The following is a 22,666-nucleotide window of genomic DNA, read 5'->3' as shown; positions in this document are numbered from 1 at the left end:
ATAGGAGGTGCTTAGCAAATAGCTGCTGGATGATTAAATGAAGGGATGAATGAATGCAGGGCTTTTACAGGAACCCTGCTAAAGGATCAGGGAATAAGAAGGCCTCGGGAATGCTGAGAAGAGAAGAATGACTACTGAATGTTTAAGGGGGAATTTAAAGGATGGATAAAGAAGTTCTGGCTGTGGACACAGGTTTTATCCCTGGCCTGGCACAGTGGGTTATGGATCTGAACTTGCCACACCTGTGGTTGGTGTAGGTCGCAACTGTGGCTTAGATCTGATCCCTGGCTCTGGAACGCCATATACCATGGAGTGCCTCCCCCATAAAAAAAAAAAAATTTAAATGCCGGTGACATTGATGGGGGATTATCAGAAGGATAGAGGATAAATGAACATCCAGAATGAACTTGAAAGAGGGGCGGGAGTTCCTGTCGTGGCACAGCAGAAATGAATCTAACTAGCATCCATGAGGATGCAGGTTCGATCGCTGCTCTTGCTCAGAGGGTCGGCAATCCGGCATTGCTGTGAGCTGTGGTGTAGGTCACAGACATGGGTCAGATCTGGTGTTGCTGTGGCTGTGGTGTAGGCTAGAAGCTGTAGCTCCAATTGGACCCCTAGCCTGGGAAACTCCATGTACCTTGGGTGTGGCCCTGAAAAGAAAAAAAGAAAAAGAAAAAAAGAAAGAAGGAAAGAGGGACAACATCTTGGAGAAAATATTAGCCTTGAGCAGGGATTTAAAGGGAGAGGGAGGCTCCCAGAAGGGACAGAAAAGAGAAAATAAAGTCTCAGAAGAGAGGAAGTAATGTTTAAGGGAAAGATCCTAGGATATGCAGGCAGTGGATCTGAATTCAGTCCCGGCTCTGCTTCTAACTGGCTCTTTGAGCCTGGGCACATCCCTTACCAGGCTAGAATCCTGGAGTCCTCACTGCAAAATGGTTGGACTCTCAGCCCCACAGCTGTTATAGGGTTGGGGTATGGGGGTGACAGTCCTATAATTTTGGTCACTTTTTTGAGCACCAGGATTCTTGGGTTAATCTGATTGACTCTTCATCCTCTGTCTCTACCTCAAGTTCCCCCTTCCTGATGTTATACCCAGAGTTCTTGGAGCCTTGAGTAGGAAAGCTGCCATGCTCTAACAGGCCTTTCAGTTATGTGAAAGCACTCTGTGAGCAGCAGTCTTTAAGAAAAAGATTTTTTTTGGAGTTCCCGTCGTGGCGCAGTGGTTAACTAGGAACCATGAGGTTGCGGGTCCAGTCCCTGGCCTTGCTCAGTGGGTTAACGATCCGGCGTTGCCGTGAGCTGTGGTGTAGGTTGCAGACGCGGCTCGGATCCCGTGTTGCTGTGGCTCTGGCCTAGGCTGGCGGCTACAGCTCCGATTCAACCCCTGGCCTGGGAACCTCCATATGCCGCGGGAGCGGCCCAAGAAATAGCAACAACAACAACAACAACAACAACAAGAACAAAAGACAAAAAAAATAAAGAAAGAAAGAAAGAAAAAGAGTTTTTACAGAAGCAACTGAGATTAAAGAACCTCTTTGGGAAGGGGCATGGTGTGTGGGAACTGAGAAAGAATTATGGTCAACTTCACCTTACCCTTGGGCCTCTTTTCTCACTTCTGGTCTTTTCCCCAAAGATGCTTGACTTTCTTGGTTCAGGCTTTTTCATTTCTCTCCCACCCAACCCAACCCGCCCTTCATTTACAAGCTACTTCTCCAGGAAGCCCTCCTGAAGTTATTTCCATGCCCTCCCTGATCTGTAAACATAATCCTCCACTCACTCTTCTTCCCTCAGTGCACCTTTACAACGTGGTAATGACAGATCTCAGTTGATGATGGATATATTGTATTTGCCTTCTCACTCTCCCTAATTCAGTAATGGCAGATTTTGCTTGATAATGAATATACTTCACTTGCCTTATCGTACTTCCTAAAGGCAGGGGCCATGGCTAACTGGTCATCGGTTTCCCAAATAGCTTTTCATACCTACCTTTCCCTCTCCAAGTTTCTTAAAGACTTGTAGACTCTTTAAAAAGATGGGGAGGTCACTGATGGGGGAAGACACAGACTGAAGAATAAGCAAAGAGAGAGAAAAAAAAAGGAGGGTAAGGATAAGAAAGGAAGGCATGAGTAAGGTGATCCCACTCTAGCATCCCCAGTGCCATGTGTGGGTATCTGGCTGCAACATTCCACAACACCACGCACGAGCAGTCATCCTGGACAGAGTTGGAAAGGGGTGGGAACAGTTATGTGGAAGGTGCCTATATTAAGAAGATGTGGTGCTAACAGAGAGGCAGGATCCAGTCACGGTCAACTGGAGCAAGCCAAGCCAAGCCAGCACACACCAAAGAGCACCTCCACCCACCTGGCTCTCTGGAGGTAGAAAAAACCCAAGGGGGAATTAGAGGATCAGGTGTAGAGTAGCTGGGGATTCTGGCGAGAGAGGGAGAAAGTCTTGAGAGGTGAGACATTTCCTGGCAATGTCTGTCTTCAAATGCCTTTTCCTTATACTATCTGTCCTAGAATCATTGTGTGAACTCACAGCAACCACAGCTTAAAATCTGAGCGCAAGAATTGTTAGCAGGAATCCTTATCCTCTGATTAAGGAAAGCAAGTGACAACAAGATCGTGAGCTGAACGCCCTGTCTCATATCACATGAGAATCCCCAGCACTGTGCCTGGCATCTGCCAGCGAGGAATGACTGTTGATTGAGAAAGATAAGAGTATCTTTGTCTGGCATTTTGAAGATCAAAGCAGAGTAAGTCGAAAGACCCTTTAGCAGAATTCCCTTGTGGCACAGTGGGTTAAGGATCTGATGTTGTCACTACAGTGTCCTGGGTCGCTATTATGGTGTGGGTTGAATCCCTGGCCTGGGAATATCCACATACTGCAGGCACTTTGTCCAATTGGTGATGGCCAATTCAATGACTGGGTATATATTTATTGAGACCTGTTGTGTGCAAGGCACTGTTCCAGGTTTCGGGAAAGCAGCAGTATACATGAAGTCCAGGTTCCTGTTCCTATAAAGCTACTTTCCACTGAATAGAACCAGATCAAACCAGATCACTAGATCATTTCAGATAGTGATAAATACCACAAGTCAATAAATCTGGGTAGAGAGACCCCAAGCAATACCTTGGAGGAAACCTACTTGAGACACAATGGTGAAAGACATTTCCTTTGAGTTGAGCCCTGAATGAGAAGATGGAGAGCTTTTAAAACTCCTGATTCCTGGGACTCATCCCCAGATATTCTGTTTAATTGATCTGAGGTGTCTCCTGGACATCAGGAGTTTAAAAGTTCCCCCAGTGACTTTAATGTGCAACCAAAGATGCAAACCATTGACAAGAACTTGAGAGTCACAGAAAGGCTCTTGGACTGGTCAAAATACAAGGTTCTCAGTGAGACTGGGAGGCATTTCTCTAATACTCCAGGCCCAGATCCAGAAAGAACTCAATATCCAAGAGGCCTTGGAGAGCCAAGAAAATGAAGCAATCTGGGGGCGGGGGTTAGGGTGGGGGGACAGACCAGAAGGCCCAGGGAGGGAGAGAAATCCAGAAAAAGTGACAAATTTGAAGGGGCAAAAACAGATAAGTGCAGACAGTCCCAAAGAGCCCCAGAGAGACAGGGAAAGCAAGTGTATTGGTTTCCTATCTGCTGCTGTAACAAATTATCACAAACTTTTGTTTGAAATGTGTGAAACCACACACATTTATTATCTTAAAGTTCTCTAATTCTATAGTGGGTCCTCCGGGCTAAAACCAAGGTGTCGGCAGGCTGGGTTCCATCTGGAATTCATCTCCTTGCTTTCTCCAGCTCTAATAGCCACCCACTTCCTCTGCTCCTGGCTCCCCATCCTCAATCTTCAAAGCCAGAAACATCAGGCTGAGTACTTCTCATGCTTCTACCTCTTCTCCTTCTCGCCTCTACTTTTAAGGATGCTTGGATGATCTAGAATAACCTCCCTGCTTTATTTTTTACTTCTTTGCTTTTTAGGGCTGCACCTGAGGCATATGGAAGTTCCCAGGCCAGGGGTCTAATCTGAGCTACAGCTGCCAGCCTACACCACAGCCACAGCAACTTGGGGTCTGAGCTGCATCTGTGACCTACACCATAGCTCATGGCAACACTGGATCCCCAACCCACTGATTGAACCTCCATCCTCCTGGATACTAGTCAGATTCGTTTCTGCTTTGCCACAGCGGGAACTCCTAATCTCCCTACTTTAAACTCAACTGATCAGCAAACTGAATTCCATCTGTAAGCTTAATTCCCCTTTGCCATGTAAGGCAATGTATTCATAGGTTCCAGGAATCAGGACATCTCTAGGGGACCATTATGCTACATACCGTAACATGGAAGTCCATTCTACAAAATAGATTTTGGTCATATCTGTAGTCTTTCCTTGGGAAGCCATGCATTTTATGAGCATGGAGCTAGCAGGTTTTTCTGAAATGACTGCACATGTATTTATTTGTATAGTTTGTTTATCAGGGTGTCATGTTTGGGTGTCTCCCTGATAAGTAAGGGGGAAGAAGGAGCCTGGAGGGGTTGCCTAATAAGATGCTCCTACTCCATAAAGACTTACTGCCGTTGTATTATTGTTCTTATTGACAATAAAACTAATGACAGAGTATCTCTTTGGATGTTTTCTTTCTTTGAGTATGTCTATCTGTCCCTGAATAATCCTGGATGTCTGTCCCAGTGATATTCAGTGTGTATGAGACTCTTGGGACATATCTGTGATTTTTGCAATGTATGAATTATCTGCCTGTGAGTTTGTGCATTTGGGGGCATTTGGACATTGATGGATGCAAACGCTTGTTTGTACAGCAGTGTGTGTGATCAGGACTGAATGTTTACTTATTCACAACCCAGACAGAAAGGCCTAGCATGAGAGAGGACCAGTAAGAAGAGGGAGCAGACAGGAAGGAGAAGAGGAGAGGGAAGGAGAGAGAGACAGAGAGATGGAGTTGAAGGAAGAAGGCACGAGGAAAGATCTGAAAAAAAAAAAAAATTAGAAAGCAGAAGGGGATTCTAGGGATCTGAAATTAAAAAGAGGCAGGGTGGAGTCACAGCAAGGCCATAAATCAGATCTGGGTATGGCTCCACTTCAGGTCATTCCCTTGCTCTGTGTACTTGGCAATGCCAGTTTACCAAAAGAATGAAAATAGATCATCTTTGGGTACATCCCAAAGAAGGAGAGAAAAAGTGGAAATAAAAGGATACACAGGGAAAGAGAGAAATAACTAGAAAGAGAGAGATGGCAAGTAACAAGAGAGGAGGAGCCAGCCAGAGGTAGAAGTGACAGAGCCCTACCCTGACTCCTTGAGGTGGGAGTGCGGGCACCTGCTCCCTACCCCTTAAGCCAAAGCTTCTGTGTCCTTAAGCCCTTAATAGGCAAGGTAGGAGGATGGAACGGAGAGAGGCGCCTGGAATGACAGCTGCACACCAACACTCGGAGGCCTGCCAAAGCCACACAAACCAGGATCTGTGCTTCCGGGCCCCCAGCCCCCAGATGTAGGTGTGCCGGCCACCTGGAATGACTCACGCCCTGGCGATGTGGGCACACATACCAAAAGCGAGCCTGGGCACCCTGCCTGCCGACCTGCACACCTCAGGCCGAGGAGGAGGTGAGATTCCCGCTTTTACGGGGTGACTGGGGCTACCCACCCCGAACGTTGCTCCCTTGCCCCCAGAGCGCCCCCTAGCTACCACCTCCTCGGCTCCAGACCTAGGTGTCCCTCCCACCCTTCTCCGCCAAAACCTTACTGGGGAAGCGGGAGAACCAGATGGGGTGTTACGCAAGGGTTGATGTTTACCTCCCGGGGGCGCCTCCTCCCTCCCTATAAAGCCTGACGTGGAAGGGAGATTGGCAGAGACAGACTGGTTGAAGAGAGAGGCGATCCCAGGAGAGGGCCAGAAAACGTCCGAAAGTTAATGCGGGAGGCGGAGAGAGGGGCATCAACGCAACCAGCAGCAGAGGCGCTCAGCCAGCTGCGCGCTCGAAGGCGTTCGCGGGGGTCGCGGAAGGGACGGCGCCCAGACGCTGGCTCCCCATGGAGGCGCCGGAGCTACTGGGCCCGGGGCTGGTGGAGCGTCTGGAGCAGTTGGCGACGTGCCCGCTGTGCGGGGGCCCCTTCGAGGACCCGGTGCTCCTGGCGTGTGAGCACAGCTTCTGCCGCGCGTGCCTGGCCCGCTGCTGGGGGACCCCGCCGGCGACGGGCCCCGAGACGCCCCCCACCGCCTGCCCCTGCTGCGGCCTGCCCTGCCCCCGCCGCTGCCTGAGGTCTAATGTGCGGCTGGCGGTGGAGGTGCGCATCAGCCGAGGACTGCGGGAGAAGCTGGCCGAGCCCGGGGCCCGCACGGGGAAACGCCGAGGGGGGCGCATCCCCACCATGGGCTGCCTGGACCAGCAGGGAGAGGTGAGGCAGGGGTGCGCTTCGCGAGTTCGCAGCTGTCGCTGGAAGCCCGGGCGGGGTGGGGAATCCGCGGGCTTCCTGGGGAAGTGGGGAATGGTGCCTCCCGAGTCGGGGCCCTTCTGCAAGTTTAGGCAGAAGATGGAGTTGGGGAGAGAGAAGCAGAGGACGAGATGGTGGCGGCTGTCAAGTGCCAGGACCGGCATAGGAAGGAGTTGACGCTTTGCCCAGGGGGAAGGGGGCTGGACGGATGCCTGAGTCTTGTTTGGGTGGGCTGGAGCGAAGGGGTTAGAGAGGCAGAGAAGAGGTTGGGCCACCAGAGAGAATCAGGAGACCCCCGAGGCTCTGCAAAGAGCGCGGGAACTGGGAGTCTGGCGAAAGGGGCAGCCCGGCGCCGGGGTGGAGCCGCGGCAGAGCTGAGGGGGCCGGCGGTGGGCGGGAGGAGGAGGGAGGAAGCTGACGGGGCGGGAGCGAACTGGGGGCCTGGGAAGTTGAAGAAGATCAAAACTGGCCAAGGGGAGGAGGAGCAGGAAGGAGGGCGGAGAAAAAGCTGGAGTGGAGGGGTGGGGAAGGAGGGGGCTGTCAAAAAAAGGGAAGGAGGGATCCAAACTCCCCTGCAGCATCTTGGGGCAGATGCCCGGGCTCTGGCGTAGGCTTTCCCGTGTTGTTTGTTATGATTGTCCTCCGCTCCTCCCAGGGCCCCGGGGAGAGGCGGCGATGGGTGGAGGCAAAGTCGGGGAGAACAGCCGCTGGGACCTCTGGCTTCTCTCCACATCCCACCCAATCACCCACCCACCCACTCATTCTTCCGCGTCGCTCCTGGGCCTTCACTCCCCTGGCGGTCAACCAACTCCATTCCCTTGCCCGACCCCCAGGCGTCCTGGATTCCTTACTGGCTTCTCCCCAGCAGCAGAGCCGGTCTCGAATCTTGCTTCCACCCTTTGAAGTCCACATATACCTAATTAGTCTAGGTGTAATTGGCATTATTAGGCAAATTGCCTTCCTCTCTTCCCTTCTCCATCCTACTGGTCTGCTCCAGTCTTACCCACTGGACAGCGAAGGGAGAAGAGGGAATCCTAGTATTTGGAGGGGGAGCATCCAGCGCCCTCTACTGGCTCCCATGGTACCCTGCAGATCTGTGGGACCTGGGACTCATCCAAGCCCAGCTGCCTCCTCGGTCAGGGTAGAGAGACACAGAACAAAGGGCCCAATAAATGTCATTGGGCTTTCATGGCAAGAGGGGAAGCGGCTTTATTACAAGGCTTTTATAAACAAACTCTTAGCCTAAGGGCCTGGGTATGTGTTTGGTCTGCGTGATGGAGAAGAGGGACATTTATCTGGGATACACCCTCAGGAAAGTGAATAAGTAAGGGCCACTGGGGGGCGGGGGGAGGGCAGGAAGCAGGGAAAGGTAACGACTCTGGGGGCAAGGAAAAGGCCTGGATGAGTCTGGGGAAGGGGAACTGAGAGCCTTTGGGGCAAGGGGAAGGGAGGACGATGGTGGGGGGTGGAGTTAGGAAGATAAAATGGTGATTGAGAAGAAGGAAAGGTCATGAAAGGAGAAGGGGGAGCACGAGAGGAAAGGGGAGCACAGGGACTAAAGAGGTGAGCTCACTCTGCGATGTGGGGAGGGACCTCACCTAACCAGGCCCTGAGGAGGTGGGGGACAGGAGCACTCCCCCCAGTAAGAAGCCCAGAGCTGACATCCATGTTTTTTCTGCCCACCCCAGGATATGAGGAAGACATGGCGAAGGTGAGTTCCATTTTAGTGTTTCTTCCTTTCTACTACCAGCTGCCACCTCCATCACCTTCTCCCAGAGCCCACATCTTTGTCCCCACTCGAAGACAGGTCTTCTGGGTGTGGCCTCACCTTTTCCTCCTCTAGAGATGGGGGGAGATATCAAAAGGTAGACGGTGTCTACCAATTTCTTGACCCTTCCTCCTCATCTATCCAGATTTGATGCCCCAACGCCCAGGTCATCCAACTCAGAGGACGAGCTCCCGGAAGACTACCCAGTGGTCAAAAATATGCTTCACAGACTAACAGGTAAGGAGGGCAGAAAGGAGGGAACTGAATGAGTCTGTTTTCGTTTGGTCCCCTTTTCTCTCTCAAATATGATCAAGTTCTTTTTGATGTCTATATTAGTTTCCTAGGGCTGCCATAGCAAAGCATCATACCTTGAGTGGCTTAAACAACAGAAATTTGTCTCATGGTTCTAGAGGCAGAAGTCAAAGTGTTGGCAGTGTTGGTTCCTACTGGGGGCTGAAAGGGAGGATATGGTCCAGGATGCTCTCCCAGCTTCCTGTAGCTTCAAGTGTTCCTTGGCCTGTAGCTGGCATTCTCCTTGTATCTTCACCTCATTCTCTCTCTATACAGACTCCTCCTTGGGTCCAAATGTCCCTTTATAAGGATACCGGTTATATTAGATTAGGGTTGTCCTGATGATCTCATTTTATTTCTGAGGTACTGGAGGACTTCATATCTTTTGGGGGGGGGGAATACAATTCAACCCTTAACAAGCTCCATCCTTCCATTCTCCCCTCTTACCTGTTCAGACACTCACACAGGAGACCCCCAGAGGTCAGCTGCTTCTGGGGACTCTCTGCTGCCACCGCTTCTCATCGCCCTTCCAGAAGTGTCCCAGGACTCCTGCATCTCCCTGTCCCTGGGGCTCTGGTACAAGGAGATTCAGGAGTCCTGGGACAGACTTCTCTGCAGATTCTAGGGGATTCCCTCCATCACTCCCAAGGCTGCCCTCTGCTCCTCTTTAAAATGCCTAGAGAAAGTGTTTCACCCTCGTGGTCACCCACCATCTCACCCCACCCAGATTGCTCCTAGCACCCCAGTTCAGAAATCTTTCCTTAAAGGACCCCATTTACACAAAGGCAATGACTCCTTTTTTCTTTCTTTTTTCTTTTTTTTTTTTTTTTATTTGCTTTTTAGGGCTGCACCTGTGGCATATAGAGTTCCTAGGCTAGGGGTGGAATCGAAGCTACAGCTGCTGGCTACATCACAGCCACAGCAAAGTGGGATCTGAGCCATGTCTGCAACCTACATCACAGCTCACAGCAATGCTGGATCCTTAACCCACTGAGTGAGGCCAGGGATTGAACCCGCAACCTCATGGTTCCTAGTTGGATTCGTTTCCCCTGTGCCAAAATGGGAACTCCGTGACTCCTTCTTTCGGATCCCCTTGGCTATCACCACCTTCTCACTCCTCAGCCCCACCCTCCCTATAGAAGCAGGCCTGCCTGTTCCCTTCTGTTCCTGTGGGTGGTGGGCTGGTTTCTCACGATACTTTGGATTCCTCCTCCGGCCCTCCCCTGTCACTTGGGGTGCTGGTATCTGGTATCAGTCTTCTCTTTGGCTCCACCATGCCCATCCTGTTGACCCAGCTCCCACGCCCAGCCCCAGATGCTGCAGATTGAGGTGTCAGTGCTCAGCTTCCCTGGAAGTCAGATCAGCCTCACTCTTTACCCAGGCCCACCAACCAGGGAACCCCTCCTTTGATCTCTGCACTGTGTCCCCCCACCCTGGCCAGCAGGGGCCTTCTCCATGACCAATTCTCCAGAAGAAAGTGGCCCATGAGTGCAGGCTGGGTCTTGCAGGCCTGCTCTTCATATCCCTCTTTGGTCCTGCAGCTGTATTTTGAGCTGTTGCTGGACCCTTTTGTGCTCTCCTGCAGCCCTCTCCGCCCCATCCCGCCTCTGACTCGGAAACCCCTCTCACACGGTCCTCCCCCGCCCTCCCCTCTCCAGCTGACCTGACCCTGGACCCTGGCACCGCACATCGCCGCCTGCTCGTCTCCGCGGACCGCCGCAGCGTCCGACTGGCCCCACCCGGGACACCGGTGCCCCCCGACGGCCCCGCGCGCTTTGATCAGCTCCCGGCGGTGCTGGGCGCGCAGGGCTTCGGGGCTGGCCGCCACTGCTGGGAGGTGGAGACCGCGGATGCCGCCTCCGGAGACTCTTCGGGAGAGGATGAGGACGACGGGGAGAGCCTCTACGCCGTGGGCGCGGCCGGGGAGTCTGTGCGACGCAAGGGCCGAGTAGGGCTGTGCCCCGCCGGGGCCGTGTGGGCCGTGGAGGGTCGCGGCGGCCGCCTGTGGGCGCTCACAGCCCCGGAGCCCACCCTGCTGGGCGGCGCGGGGCCCCCGCCGCGGCGCATCCGCGTGGACCTGGACTGGGAGCGGGGCCGCGTGGCCTTCTACGACGGCCACTCCCTCGACTTGCTCTTCGCCTTCCAGGGCCCCGGCCCCCTGGGGGAGCGCGTCTTCCCGCTGCTGTGCACCCGCGACCCCGCGCCCCTCTCCGCATCGTGCCCGCAGAAGGCTGAGAAGCTCGCCCGCAACCCCCATTCTGGTTTGGCCCGAATCAAGGCATGGAAATCCTTACTCGTTCCAGGGGTCAAGTCCACGCCCCTTGTGGGAGAACTGATAAGCAACCCCCGCCCACTTATGTTGCCTCTCTTCTCCCAAACAGTTAGGAGGACCTCGACCGGCCTCCCATTTTACACCCAAAGCCGAATCCACCCCAGCCCTCTCCTTAGGATGCCTCTCCCTGAAGGCTACCCCAGTACCTCCCGACGGATCCCCCGACCCCTTCTATCTTATTCCACCCAGGCCTGAAGTGGGGAACAGGCTCTGCAAACGGCCCATACACAGAGGCCCCGCCCGGCAAATATTTACCTCCCATTCTTGCCTCTCCTCTCGGCAAAGAAGGGCCAGTGCCCTCTCCACAGCTCTGAGGCTGGGCTTCCCTGCCTCATTCATTCTGAGGCTTCTCACCTACCCACAACAAGAGGCTTGACTCTGGCCTCGGCCTTCGGCCCCTCTGAGAAGCTTACTACTCCCTTTTGGGGAGAGAGGGGCAGGCCAGGTCTATTCCACCATGATGACTTTGTATGCTTACAGCCTCTTCCCCATAAGAACCTTCTTAAAACTTCCTCCTGGACCTACTTACAACAAGGAACCAATGGTGCTACCTCTCCTTTGTCAACCTGGAAACGGCTCCCCGACATCCCTGATTCACCCTTGTATATAGTCCCACATCTTTCCCCATATGTATAAATGGGCCCGTATTTAACACGTTTTGTGATGTTGGGTTATTTATTTTGTGCATCTGTGGCAATAAATGAGATCTCAGTGGTGGTGGTATGGATTTGATCTCTGCAACTGTGCATGGCAAGAGGCCTGGAAAATGACATCCAGATCCCGGGAAGGGGTGCAGAGGGCCAAGAGAGCTGGACACCTGGGCTGGCAGAGACACCAATGCTTAGGAAGGAAGGGGTAAGAGTACAGCACAGGGGACAAACCCCCATCTCTTTGCTCCCTCCCTTTTCCTTCCTCTCCCTGGGACCCTGATGGATCTGTCTCCTAACCTGGAAGACCAAAGGCCAACAGTTGGCTGCAAGTGACTGATCTTGAAGCCAGCTTTGTCAGAAACCCTAGGTCATGTGAGAAGGAAGAGGAGAGAGGATATGACTTTTTTAATTTTTTTCTCCATTACCCATTAAAGGTGAGCATGACAAAGACCTCTCTCCCTCCTAACTTCTCTTAAGGGCATGAGGGGAGTGGGCAGGAGAGGAAGGAAAGAGCGCCCTGAGGTCTCTCATAAGACCTCACAATCCCACAGGCCAGGACTAAGAGTTAGCATTATGTAAAGACAGCAGTGGAAGAGCTCTAAGCCAGGGGTAACAAGCGTAGCTGGGCCGAGGTTGCCTGGAATCTGACTAGGACCCTGGCAGTGAAAGCTGGGGCTGTTGGAAACCCAGTTTAACTGTTTGGGACTCAAGTGGAGAGTGCATGGGGCCAGGATAACTGGATCCCAGGACAGGCAGTTTGGCAGTGAGAACAAAGGGAAGAGATTGGGACCAAGATGCCTGGATCCCTGGAGAGAGGAAGCTGGGTACTGGGAAGAGAAATGAGGACTCAGAGAACCCAGAAGCCTGGGCTCTGGAATAGCAGCAAGTCAGAATTCCGGGATCTCTGTCCACCCTCCTCTCCTGTTTCCTTCTATCCGGAGAGGGGAGGAAGGGGCTGGAGAAGGGATCAAACATGGGTTTAGTCCCCAAGGAGCCACATGAATACATTCAGGGCCAGACAGACACAGGAATGGTGGGGGAGAGAGGAATTTAGTGCTGCATTGGCCCTGGAGGGGGCTGGGAGGGGTCGGGAGGCTGCGGAGGGGTGGTGGGGCTTGGTCCCGGGGTTGCACGACGCCGTCCTTTGCGGTGGCCCCGTACACAGTGTGTATGACCACAGCCCTCCTCTTCCTCCTCATCACTCTCCGTGGAACTCTCGCCAAAAGCCCGAGGTTTCTCATAAATACAGCAGCCTGGATTTGAAAGGAGGAGCCCAGTTAAAAAGGAGGAAGAGTTACCTTCCAGGATCCAGCAGCCCTGGCTCACACCCTGGGACTCAAGCACCCAACTCCCTCGTCCTTTCCAGCCAGGAATCTAAAGCTCCATTTCTCCCATTTCAGATATGTCCTGACTTCAGGCCTTAGCACATCCCAGTTCAAGCCCCTCCTGACCTCCTTCCCTCTAACTCTAACCTTCTCTCCCTGACACCAGAGAATCCCCCAGACAACGACAGAATTGTGAGCACCTGCAGGCTTCAGGAAGGCCAGTGGATGTGACAAGGTAGAAGATATGCTCAGGGGAGCCAGGACTCCAGGGTTACTGTGGGCCAACAATTACTCACATTTTGATGAGCGGCGCCCCATGTGTTCGTTGTCCACAGTGTCACTCGTCCATTCTACCTTTTTCTCTGGCTTCCGTTTCCGAAGTTTGATGGTTAGGCTCCGGTTCTCCTGGAAGGTAAGAAGGATGGGCTTACCTATCGAATCCCCTCCCACTAACCTTTCCCCCTACCTCCCGGGGCGGGAGCTGGGGGGGGGGGGCTCCTCTCTTCCCTTTCCCAGCTCAGTCAGGATCATGGACCTAAGGCCAGAGGAGCTGAGGGCTGGGAGAAGATAAAATAGAACAGGTTTTGGACCTCAGGGTGTCCCTAGAGGAATCGTGACATGTTATCTCCTGTTCTTGGTAATCACTAGTATACAGAGAAGACACAATTCCTAACCTAGGGAAGGTCCCAGCAAATCTTCAAAGGAAAATATAATCCTCGCTGTTTCTCCATCTTCCTCCCCAAATCATCCTTGGTGGTATTAACACATGGAAATTATTTCCTCAGTCACCGATGCCTACTCTTTGATCTCTTTCTTTTTCCAGACCCCCTATTCTTTTTCCCATTAAAGAAAGAACTCTGTTCTCACCTGTCTCATCCTCAAGCCCAGCACTCCCCACCTCTTATCCATCTATTCTCCACCATCCTGACAGCTCCAATTACTATTACTCTAAACTCCCTTAATTCAAGGGTTATGAAGTTCCATACAATCTTTTCCCAATGAAAGCAACTTAACCTGTTTTGGCAAAAATGCTACATTTTTCTCTATTTACATCTCCGCTGGTTTCTCAAAATACTATCTTCATCTCCCTTTTCTTGTTCCCTCATTCTTTTGCTTCCTTTCGCATTCATCCCTTCAACGAATACTTATTCATAAGCATGCTTCCAGTCAAGTTCCCCTGCAGCTGGCCTCCAACCATGCTTTCTTACACAGCCCTTCATTTCCCCCAGCACCTCCCTTGCTCCGTAATCTCCAAGTTCCCGTTCTTTCTTTACTTCTACAAGCCCCCCTCCCCCAAGCAGCATCACCTACATCCTAACTCTATATATAACACGCTTCTCGACCAGCCTTCTGCACCAACTCTGACACACCAAAAATCCCCAATACCTTGCGATTCTCACAACCCCACTCCTCCCACATCCCCAGGCCCAGCCCCTCCAGCAACTCTCCAAAGCCCTATCCCTTCCCTCCCGGTAGCTCCCCGACCCCTAAACAGCACCGCCCCCCGCCTTTCTCACGGGCTCGGTTGTCACGGTAACCGTTGTCTCAGTGACGGTCTCACTCAGCCCGGCCCCTGCCTCCGCCATGGCTAAGGCTGAGGAGAGGAAGGAGGGGAGGAAGGGGGATGAGGCACCCTTCTCTCTTTTCTGTGTCTCTGAGGTCTAAGAGAATCCGTATCGGATTCAGATTAGTAGCCAGGTTCCTCCACCTTCTTTTTCCCCCTCCTCCTGGGCCTCCGCTGCCCCACCCCTGGGGATAACCTGTCCAACCCCACTTCCGGCTCTCCGCTTCCGGGTGTGACGCGTTCTGTGGTCCCCCTTTTCCCTTCCTGGCACTAAAGGCGTCAGAGCGCAGGGTCGCGGGATTAGTTCCGCCGTAATGTGACAGTGCGCAGGCGCCGCAAGGAGGCGACACGAATTTGGCGGAAGAGGCGTCCCTGAGGTGTGGGAGCAGGGGCGGGGCGATCAACGGCAAGAACCCGTTCCTGCACCGCACCACGGCGAACGGCAAGGGTAGCGATGACTTGCAGCTACAAAGTGGACGCTGTACCTGGTTTAAACATCCTGTGGCTGAGCCCCCAATCACCCCCCATAACCCCATATCCCTTGGGGTGTGTGGGAGGGCGAGGAAAACCAAGGGGCAATGACAATGCCTGTCCTCCTTTCCTTATTGTTTCGTCTGGGAACTAGAGAATGGGGACCCAGGGGCAATTGGAAACACACTTGATTAAGACTCTGGGTTTTAATCCTCGCCCTGTGACTGCAGGTGTTCGAGCAGGGCACTTAATGTCCCTTCAACTTGTATTTTTTTTTCCTGTCACTATCAGAACTTGAAGATGGAGGAGCATAAAACCCTCAAGATTCTGCCTTTTAGCTCCCGGTCTAGTGGGAAAGACTGGCATAAATACTAACAAAAATGTAAGTCACTGGACTATTAACATAAATGTAAGACTTACCTATGAAACTGAGTTACTGCCTACATTTGTCCTGGGGGGGGGGAAGATGAGTAAGATTAAGCACAGAAATGGTCATAAATTGTAATACAGACCAGTTTATGATGAGACAAAAAATATGTGCATGTTTCTCAGGGAGCAAAAGAGCGGTAAAAAGAGAACAAGAAGACAAATGAGTTTTTTAGGTAAAGAAAACAACCTACAAAGTCGTAGTTGCTTGCACGGAAGGAAACTCACTTTTGTACTGTGGGGACGTGAGGGGCGTGCCAGACAAGAACTGATGGGTGGGCATGGCCACACGGGAGGCCCTCCCTGTGTGCTTTGCTAAGAAACCGGGGCTTTACCCAGTCAGCGTTATAGACTAGGGAAAAGTTTAAAGTAGGGTAGAAACAGGAACAGGTTTTTTTTAGATTTCAGGAGTACGGCAGGAAAGTCAGCTACCACAACTGGTTAAACGTAGTGTGGAGGACTGCCCGGCTCATTCCTCTAAGCTGTTGTGGGGTCAAATAAGTGTATGTTTGAGACTCCTAATATATAAAGGGCCACACAATTACAAGATAATCATTACCATTATTTAAACCAAGAAATGCAGGAATATTGATTCCCAGACATTTGAAATTTGAATGTTTATTGTTCCTGGACTAAGTATTTGTTTCCCTTTTATGTTTTTGATCCAAACCAAAAAAAAGCAAGGCAACTCAGTATATAGAATTAAACCCATTAAAAAAAAAAATCTCTGGGAGTTTCCATTGTGGCTCATCAGTAATGAACCTGACTAGTATCCAGGAGAATGCAGGTTCGATCCCTGGCCTCACTCAGTGGGTTAAGGATCTAGCGTTGCTGTGAGCTGTGGGGTAGGTCACAGACCCTGCTCAGATCTGGTGTTGCTGTGGCTGTGGCGTAGGATGGCAGCTGCAGCTCAGATTTGACCCCTAGCCTGGGAACTTCCACATACCACATGTGTGGCCTATAAAGAAAAAACAAAACTCTTGATTTCTTTTTTTTTTTTTTTTTACTTTTCTTTACATGAATCTATTACAATGAATACACACACACACAACCTTTATCTCAAGAGCAATAAAAAAACAATTTCTGGAGTTCCCGTCGTGGCGCAGTGGTTAATGAATCCGACTAGGAACCATGAGGTTTCGGGTTCGGTCCCTGCCCTTGCTCAGTGGGTTAATGATCCGGCGTTGCCGTGAGCTGTGGTGTAGGTCGCAGACGCAGCTCGGATCCCGTGTTGCTGTGGCTCTGGCATAGGCTGGCAGCTACAGCTCCAATTGGACCCCTAGCCTGGGAACGTCCATATGCCGCGGGAGCGGCCCAAGAAATGGCAAAAAGACAAAAAAAAAAAAAAAAAAAAATTTCTAAAATGTCCACCAGTATCTCTTGGTGTCAGATTTAACTCCAAATAAATTTAGATAATTAGGGAATACTTACAATTGCCTTTTTAAAAAAAATTTTTTTTATAGTTGCCTTTTTATATTAGCCTCATTCCTGGCTCCATTTTTTTTGGTCCTTCTTTTTCTTTTTGATGTACTAATTTATATTCTTTTTTGCAGCTGATAGATTTGTTGAAAGAACAAATATATCTCTGTAAGCTAACATAAATTTCTTTTGGAACAAGACACATTATAAATAACACACATATGTCTGGCTCTTAATAGAAAAATATTATTTTAATAAAGAAACAACTGGGGTAGGAGCACTCTGGGACAACAGTAATCCCCATGTGATGATCTGCTTTTCCTCTGGGAGAAAAACACTGCAGTCAGGAAATGGACAGAGGATCTAAGAATCCAACATTCTTCACTTTCCAAGGAAGAGGAGAAGGAGGGACTGTTAAGTCGTTCAAAAAAAAAAAAAAAGTCAAGAGTCTTCTTTCTCCTGGAACCTATAGAGAACGAAAGAACTTGTTATATTTGGCCAAAGGAAGAGAGTCTAGCAGTGTAAGGTGAGACAGTTAAATAATCAAAAAAGGATTCATTTATGACAGTGGAAGACTAGCTCTTCTAAACAACCCTCCACAAATTCAAGACAACTAAAAATGCTGGGATTGGAGTTCCTGTCATTGCTCAGCAGTTACAAATCGGACTAGTATCCATAAGGACGCAGGTTTGATCCCTGGCCTCACTCAGTGGGTTCAGGATCCAGTGTTGCCATGAGCTGTGGTATAAGTCACAGATGTGGCTCAGATCTGGCATTGCTGTGGCTGTGGTGTAAGTCAGAAGCTGCAGCTCTGATTTTCCCCCTAGCCTGGGAACTTCAATATGCCATGGGTGCACCCCCCCCAAAAAAAAGACAAATAAATTTTAAGAAATTAGCTTGCAAATTATGAAGGATGCCAAGATCTCTTAGAAAACAAAAAAGCACTCGCCATAAAAGAAAAGAAAAAAAAAAAAAAGATAAACCAGACCTCATAAAAATTAAAAACTTATGCTCATTAAAAAAAAGTTAGAGAGTTCCCGTCGTGGCGTAGTGGTTAACGACTCCACTAGGAACCATGAGGTTGCCGGTTTGATCCCTGGCCTTGCTCAGTGGGTTAGGAATCCGGCGTTGCCGTGAAATGTGGTGTAGGTTGCAGACGCGCTCGGATCCCGCATTGCTGTGGCTCTGGCATGGGCCGGTGGTTGCAGCTCCGATTGGACCCCTAGCCTGGGAATCTCCATATGCCGCAGGAGCGGCCCAAGAAAAAAATACGCAGAAAAAATAATACCATTAAAAAAAAGTTAGAAAATAAATAGGTCAGACTGGGGAAAAAATGCTCTCAAAAGATATAACCATAAATATTTTAATCCATTAATGAGATGTCAAGAAAGTAAAGGCAATCTTCACATTGGGTGAAGTGATGTAAAACCAGAAACCTAGAAGGTAAGTTAAAACTGAAGCCCTGGGTGTTCCCTGATGGCTCAGTGGGTTAAGAATCCCCTCTTGCTGAAGCTGTGACCAGGGTCACAACTGCGCTATGGGTTCAACCCCTGGCCCAGGAACTTCATATGCTGCTGGCACAGACGAAAAAAGGAAACCATCCTCCTCCCAGCTCCCAAGCCCTTGCTGCTTTGACAGCCACATGGAAGAACCAGAGATGAACCTGCAATATTGATAGGAGATACTCTGTCTGCATAAGTCTGAGCTCCCCAAAGGGCTTACCCTTCTGTATAAAAGTGAGCAAGAAAAAAAAAAAAAATTTTCTCTGCTGAAGAGAAATCTGTCTCACTAGGTAGAGGGAGGAAAAAAAAGTCCCCTGAGAATTTCTAACCATAACCTGGCCTTTATACTGGATTTGCAGCCAAAATCCATGTTACCTAGGTGCTCCCAAAGCTGAGAATTAACTTAGTGATTCCGCCTTGGTACTGCCTCAAGGCAGCTAAACAGTAAACGCAAATGCTGAATATACAGCATTCACCACAAGCCTCAAAGAATTCCCATAGTTCAAACTTTTAAAAATCTGAGCTTATAGTAAAAAAAGCACAAAACAAAAGCAGCACCATGAGGGAGTCAGCAGAAATAACAGATGGCAGCATCAGACCCACAAAAACAGTGGGTTTGAGAATTAACAGACATAGAACATAAATATCATGTTTAATGTTTACATGTAATATGTTTTATGAATAAAAAGAACCACTTAAAATATGATTAAGGAATTGGGAATTATTAAAAATAACTAAGATGATTTGAAAAATAATCAGGATTTCCCTTGTGGTGCAGTGGGTTAAAGTCCAGCACTGTCACTGCAGGGGCTAGGGTTTGATCCCTGGCCCAGGAATATCCACATGTTGCCGGCATGGCCACAAAAAAATCAAACAGAACTAAAAAATCTATCCAGAAACAGCATAAAGAGAAAAGAGATGGAAAATATGGGAGACAGGGTGAGAGAAATGGAGGATAGAAGATAAGGCCTAATAAAGAGCTAATCAGTTAGAACTCTAAGAATATGAGAACTGAGCATATGAGGGAAATATTCAGTGTGATAACAGCTGATAATTTTCCAAGGTTGATGGGGGAAAAAAGGTCAACCCTCACTGTTGGAAGGCCCAACACATCCCAAACAGGATAAATAAAAGAAAGCCACATCTTGATAGATTGTAGTGAAATTGAAGGACACCAAAGACAAAGAGGAATTCTTAAAACTATGTTTTAAAGAACCCATGTTCTGGGAGTTCTCGTCGTGGTGCAGTGGTTAACGAATCCGACTAGAAACCATGAGGTTGTGGGTTCGATCCCTGGCTGCTCGGTGGGTTAAGGATCTGGCATTGCTGTGAGCTGTGGTGTAGGTTGCAGTCTTGGCTCGGATCCCACATTGCTGTGGCTGTGGCGTCGGCCAGCGGCTGCAGCTCTGATTAGACCCTAGCCTGAGAACCTCCATATGCCTCGGGAAGCGGCCCTAGAAAAGGCAAAAAGACAAAAAAAAATAAAGAAATAAAAATAAAGAACCCATGTTTTTTAAATCATCCATGACTGACTCTCACCAAAGTAAAACTACCTTGAGGGCAGTGGAGGAGTCCAACATAACACACTGATCACAAACCAATACTCATTTCCTTTTAACTATTGTAAAAGGTTTAATTCACTGGGTATAAAAAGATAGGAAAAGAGTAATTATTTAAAATTTAAAAAGACCACAGAACTTCCCATCGTGGCACAGCAGCACAAGCAAATCCGACTAGGAACCATGTGGTTCAATCCCTGGCCTCACTCAGTGGGTTAAGGCTCTGGCATTGTTGTGAGCTGCGGTGTAAGTTGTGGACGCAGCTGGGATCCGGTGTTGCTGTGATCTGGCGTTGCTGTTGCTGTGGTGAGGCCAGAGGCTACAGCTCGGATGTGACCCCTAGCCTGGGAATCTCCATATGCCACGGGGTGCAGCCCTAAGAAGGAAGGAAGGAAGGAAGGAGGGAGGGAAGGAAGGAAGGAAAGAAGGAAGGAAGGAAGAAAGAAAGAAAGAGAGAGAGAGAGAGAAAGAAAGAAAGAAAGGAAGGAAGAAAGAAAGAAAGGATGGAAGGAAGGAAGAAAACGATCACAAACCTATTACTTGAACTGTACAGAAATGAAGGATGCGACCAGTCCAAAAAGTACAAAAATTAAACCACTGGATTTAAATTAAATCACGGGATTTTGGCAGCAAAGAGACCCAGAAGGGGCAGAATGGAGGGAAAGGATACGCACTTGCAGTTGGTACAGGTGTAGAAGACAGTCTGCCCTTCATCGGCTGAGCGCATCTGTCTGGTGTGGTATGCCATTCCCTCATGACCACAACGAGGACAGCGCCTGTCAACCTGGGAAGCAACTGGTAGGTTAATAATTCCCACTACTTCTCACAGACATCAAGCTACCACACTCCTCAGATACTGCTGGTTTTTGTTTTGCTGCACCTGCAGTACGTGTAAGTTTCCAGGCCGAGGATCGAACCCGTGCCACAGAAGCGACCTAAACCGCTGTAGTGACAATGCCGGCCAGATCCTTAACACCCGGCTGCACCACAAGAAAACTCTCCCCAGTCACTACTGTTTTAAAGACTCTTCTTCCCTGTTGTGTACAAAACTCTCCAGATCTGAGCCCTCCGTTTCGTTCCCACCCTCTTTACAGGGCCAGTCCTCGACGTGATTCACTTACCACGGGTCCCTGGAACTCAGGTCCTTCCTCCATCGACATAGGCATGGCTGTCCCCACTTTCTGGAACACAACTGAGGTCTTCACAACCTTCCCCTCAAAGTCTGCGCGGGCAGTAAGAATTGGTTGTGGAGACAGCGGAGGGGGCTGACACCACACTAATCCCTCTCTGTTAGGCCAGGAAGCTATATTCTACCCATCAGGTTTCGTGCCGACCAAAAGTATAAGTGCCTGATCCTGCGCTTTCGGGTCCCCGTCTTTAATCCAATCGATCTTGAGATCCCCATGGGCCCTCCTCCGCCCCAGCCGCGGCGTAGCAGCACCTCACCCCGCACGTTGATGGAGAAGCCACAGCGAGTACAAATGACCGCATCCTGAGTCCCGGGCAGAGGCAGGACCGAGCCGCAATCCGGACAGAAATCCAAGTCCGACTGAAAGCTAGAGGATGTGCGGGCGAGGTCCATGACAGACGGGTGGTCGAGGGCTGGGAAGGGGATGAGGAGTTTATTAAGAGAGTAGCCCCTTCCCCAGAGAGGTCATGCCTATTCTGTCCCTGGACGTAAGCATGCAGAACCCGAGATTTCTTCCTACGCATACCTTGTGCCTCTGTGACTAAGGAGCCCAAACTTCCGGAATCCCTATCCCGCGTCGGGTACAACTACGCTGGGGGTCTTTCCTGGGGCAGGCGAGAGGAGCAAGTCAACTTCACGGGCTAGAGCGCCGGCTCCGCGCGGGCAACCGAGCAGCGAGCGCGTGGCGGGCTAGAGAGTCCACGCGTCCCGGCTCTCGATTGGCTGTGACGTCATAATTAATTGCAACTGTGATCCCGAGAGCCTGGAGAGGGAGAGGAGCGGTTCTGAAGGAAGATTGTGGCGCCCCCTTCAGCCTGGTTCTGTTACGTTGGATACGAAAATAGGTGACGAAGCTGCGCCTGCCTCAGGTTATTTTTTCCCTTCAGGACTCAGTCCTGGGATGTTTATTTTATTGGTCTCGAATTTTACCAGGACCCAGTCGCGGGGAGCGTTTCTCCTGAGAAGTCGGACCAACCTTATAGAGTACTAATTTATTTATTTGGACTGGAGAACTGCAAACTCCAGCGGTTCCTGAATCTGCACTTCACTGTGGCGGTTGGACAGTGGTAGAAAACAAAGCGAAATATTCTGGGAGTAATTCTAGCATTCTTTGGGCCTTGCGACCCAAGCAAGGGCTCTCTGCAGGACCCGGTATGGCTCATGTGCTTTGGTGGCTGTTGCCTTGTCTATAGTGTAGATCACAGTTGCAGCTTTGATTCAGACCCTAGCTTGGGAACTTCCATATACCACAGGTGCAGCCTTAAAAAGAAAAAAGAGAGAGATCATGGTATTTGTAGATTAAAAATCATAGTTCCCACTCTTTATATGTTTAAATTTCAGCATCAAAATGTTTTTTGTATTTTGAGTTCATGTTGTGGCACAGCAGAAACAAATCCGACTAGAAACGATGAGGTTGTGGGTTCGATCTCTGGCCTCGCTCAGTGGGTTAACGATCTGGCTTTGCTGTTGCTTGAGCTATGTTTCGTTTTGTTCTTTTGTTTTTCCTTTTGTTTGTTTGTTTGTTTGTTTGTTTTGTTTTGTTTTTTGTTTTTGCTTTTTTTTGCTTTTTAGGGCTGCACTTACAGGATATGAAGGTTCCCAGGCTAGGGGTTGAATCAGAGCTACAGCTGCCCACCTATGGCACAGCCACAGCAACATAGGATCTGAGCCATGTCTGTGACCTACACCACAGCTCAGGGCAAGGCCAGATC

General features: G+C 50.1%; 3 protein-coding genes across 4 annotated transcripts; 1 reads left to right on the top strand and 2 right to left on the bottom strand.

Moving 5' to 3' along the window:
* RNF39 (ring finger protein 39) lies at nt 6,057–10,752 on the top strand. The gene is given in 5 exon segments (NM_001128446.1): nt 6,057–6,422; nt 8,147–8,169; nt 8,372–8,463; nt 10,176–10,715; nt 10,718–10,752. Coding segments are annotated over 5 exon segments (1,056 nt in total).
* On the bottom strand, nt 11,497–14,410 carry PPP1R11 (protein phosphatase 1 regulatory inhibitor subunit 11). 2 transcript variants are annotated; one of them, XM_005665697.3, is made up of 3 exons: nt 13,692–14,261; nt 13,121–13,229; nt 11,497–12,752 (listed from the first exon to the last, which is right to left on the bottom strand). In XM_005665697.3, the coding sequence occupies exons 1-3, from the start codon at nt 13,731–13,733 to the stop codon at nt 12,550–12,552; spliced, it is 354 nt and encodes a 117-aa protein (XP_005665754.1). In that variant the 5' UTR covers nt 13,734–14,261; the 3' UTR covers nt 11,497–12,549.
* Nucleotides 16,927–21,613, bottom strand: ZNRD1 (zinc ribbon domain containing 1). The gene is given in 5 exon segments (NM_001168701.1): nt 16,927–17,170; nt 20,440–20,549; nt 20,887–20,987; nt 21,212–21,367; nt 21,481–21,613. Coding segments are annotated over 4 exon segments (372 nt in total). The 5' UTR covers nt 21,348–21,367; nt 21,481–21,613; the 3' UTR covers nt 16,927–17,145.

This window comes from Sus scrofa, chromosome 7, assembly GCF_000003025.6.
Source record: "Sus scrofa isolate TJ Tabasco breed Duroc chromosome 7, Sscrofa11.1, whole genome shotgun sequence".
Lineage (NCBI taxonomy): Eukaryota > Metazoa > Chordata > Mammalia > Artiodactyla > Suidae > Sus > Sus scrofa.
Note: the sequence above shows the minus strand (reverse complement) of the source record. Positions and strands in the feature narration are given on the sequence as shown.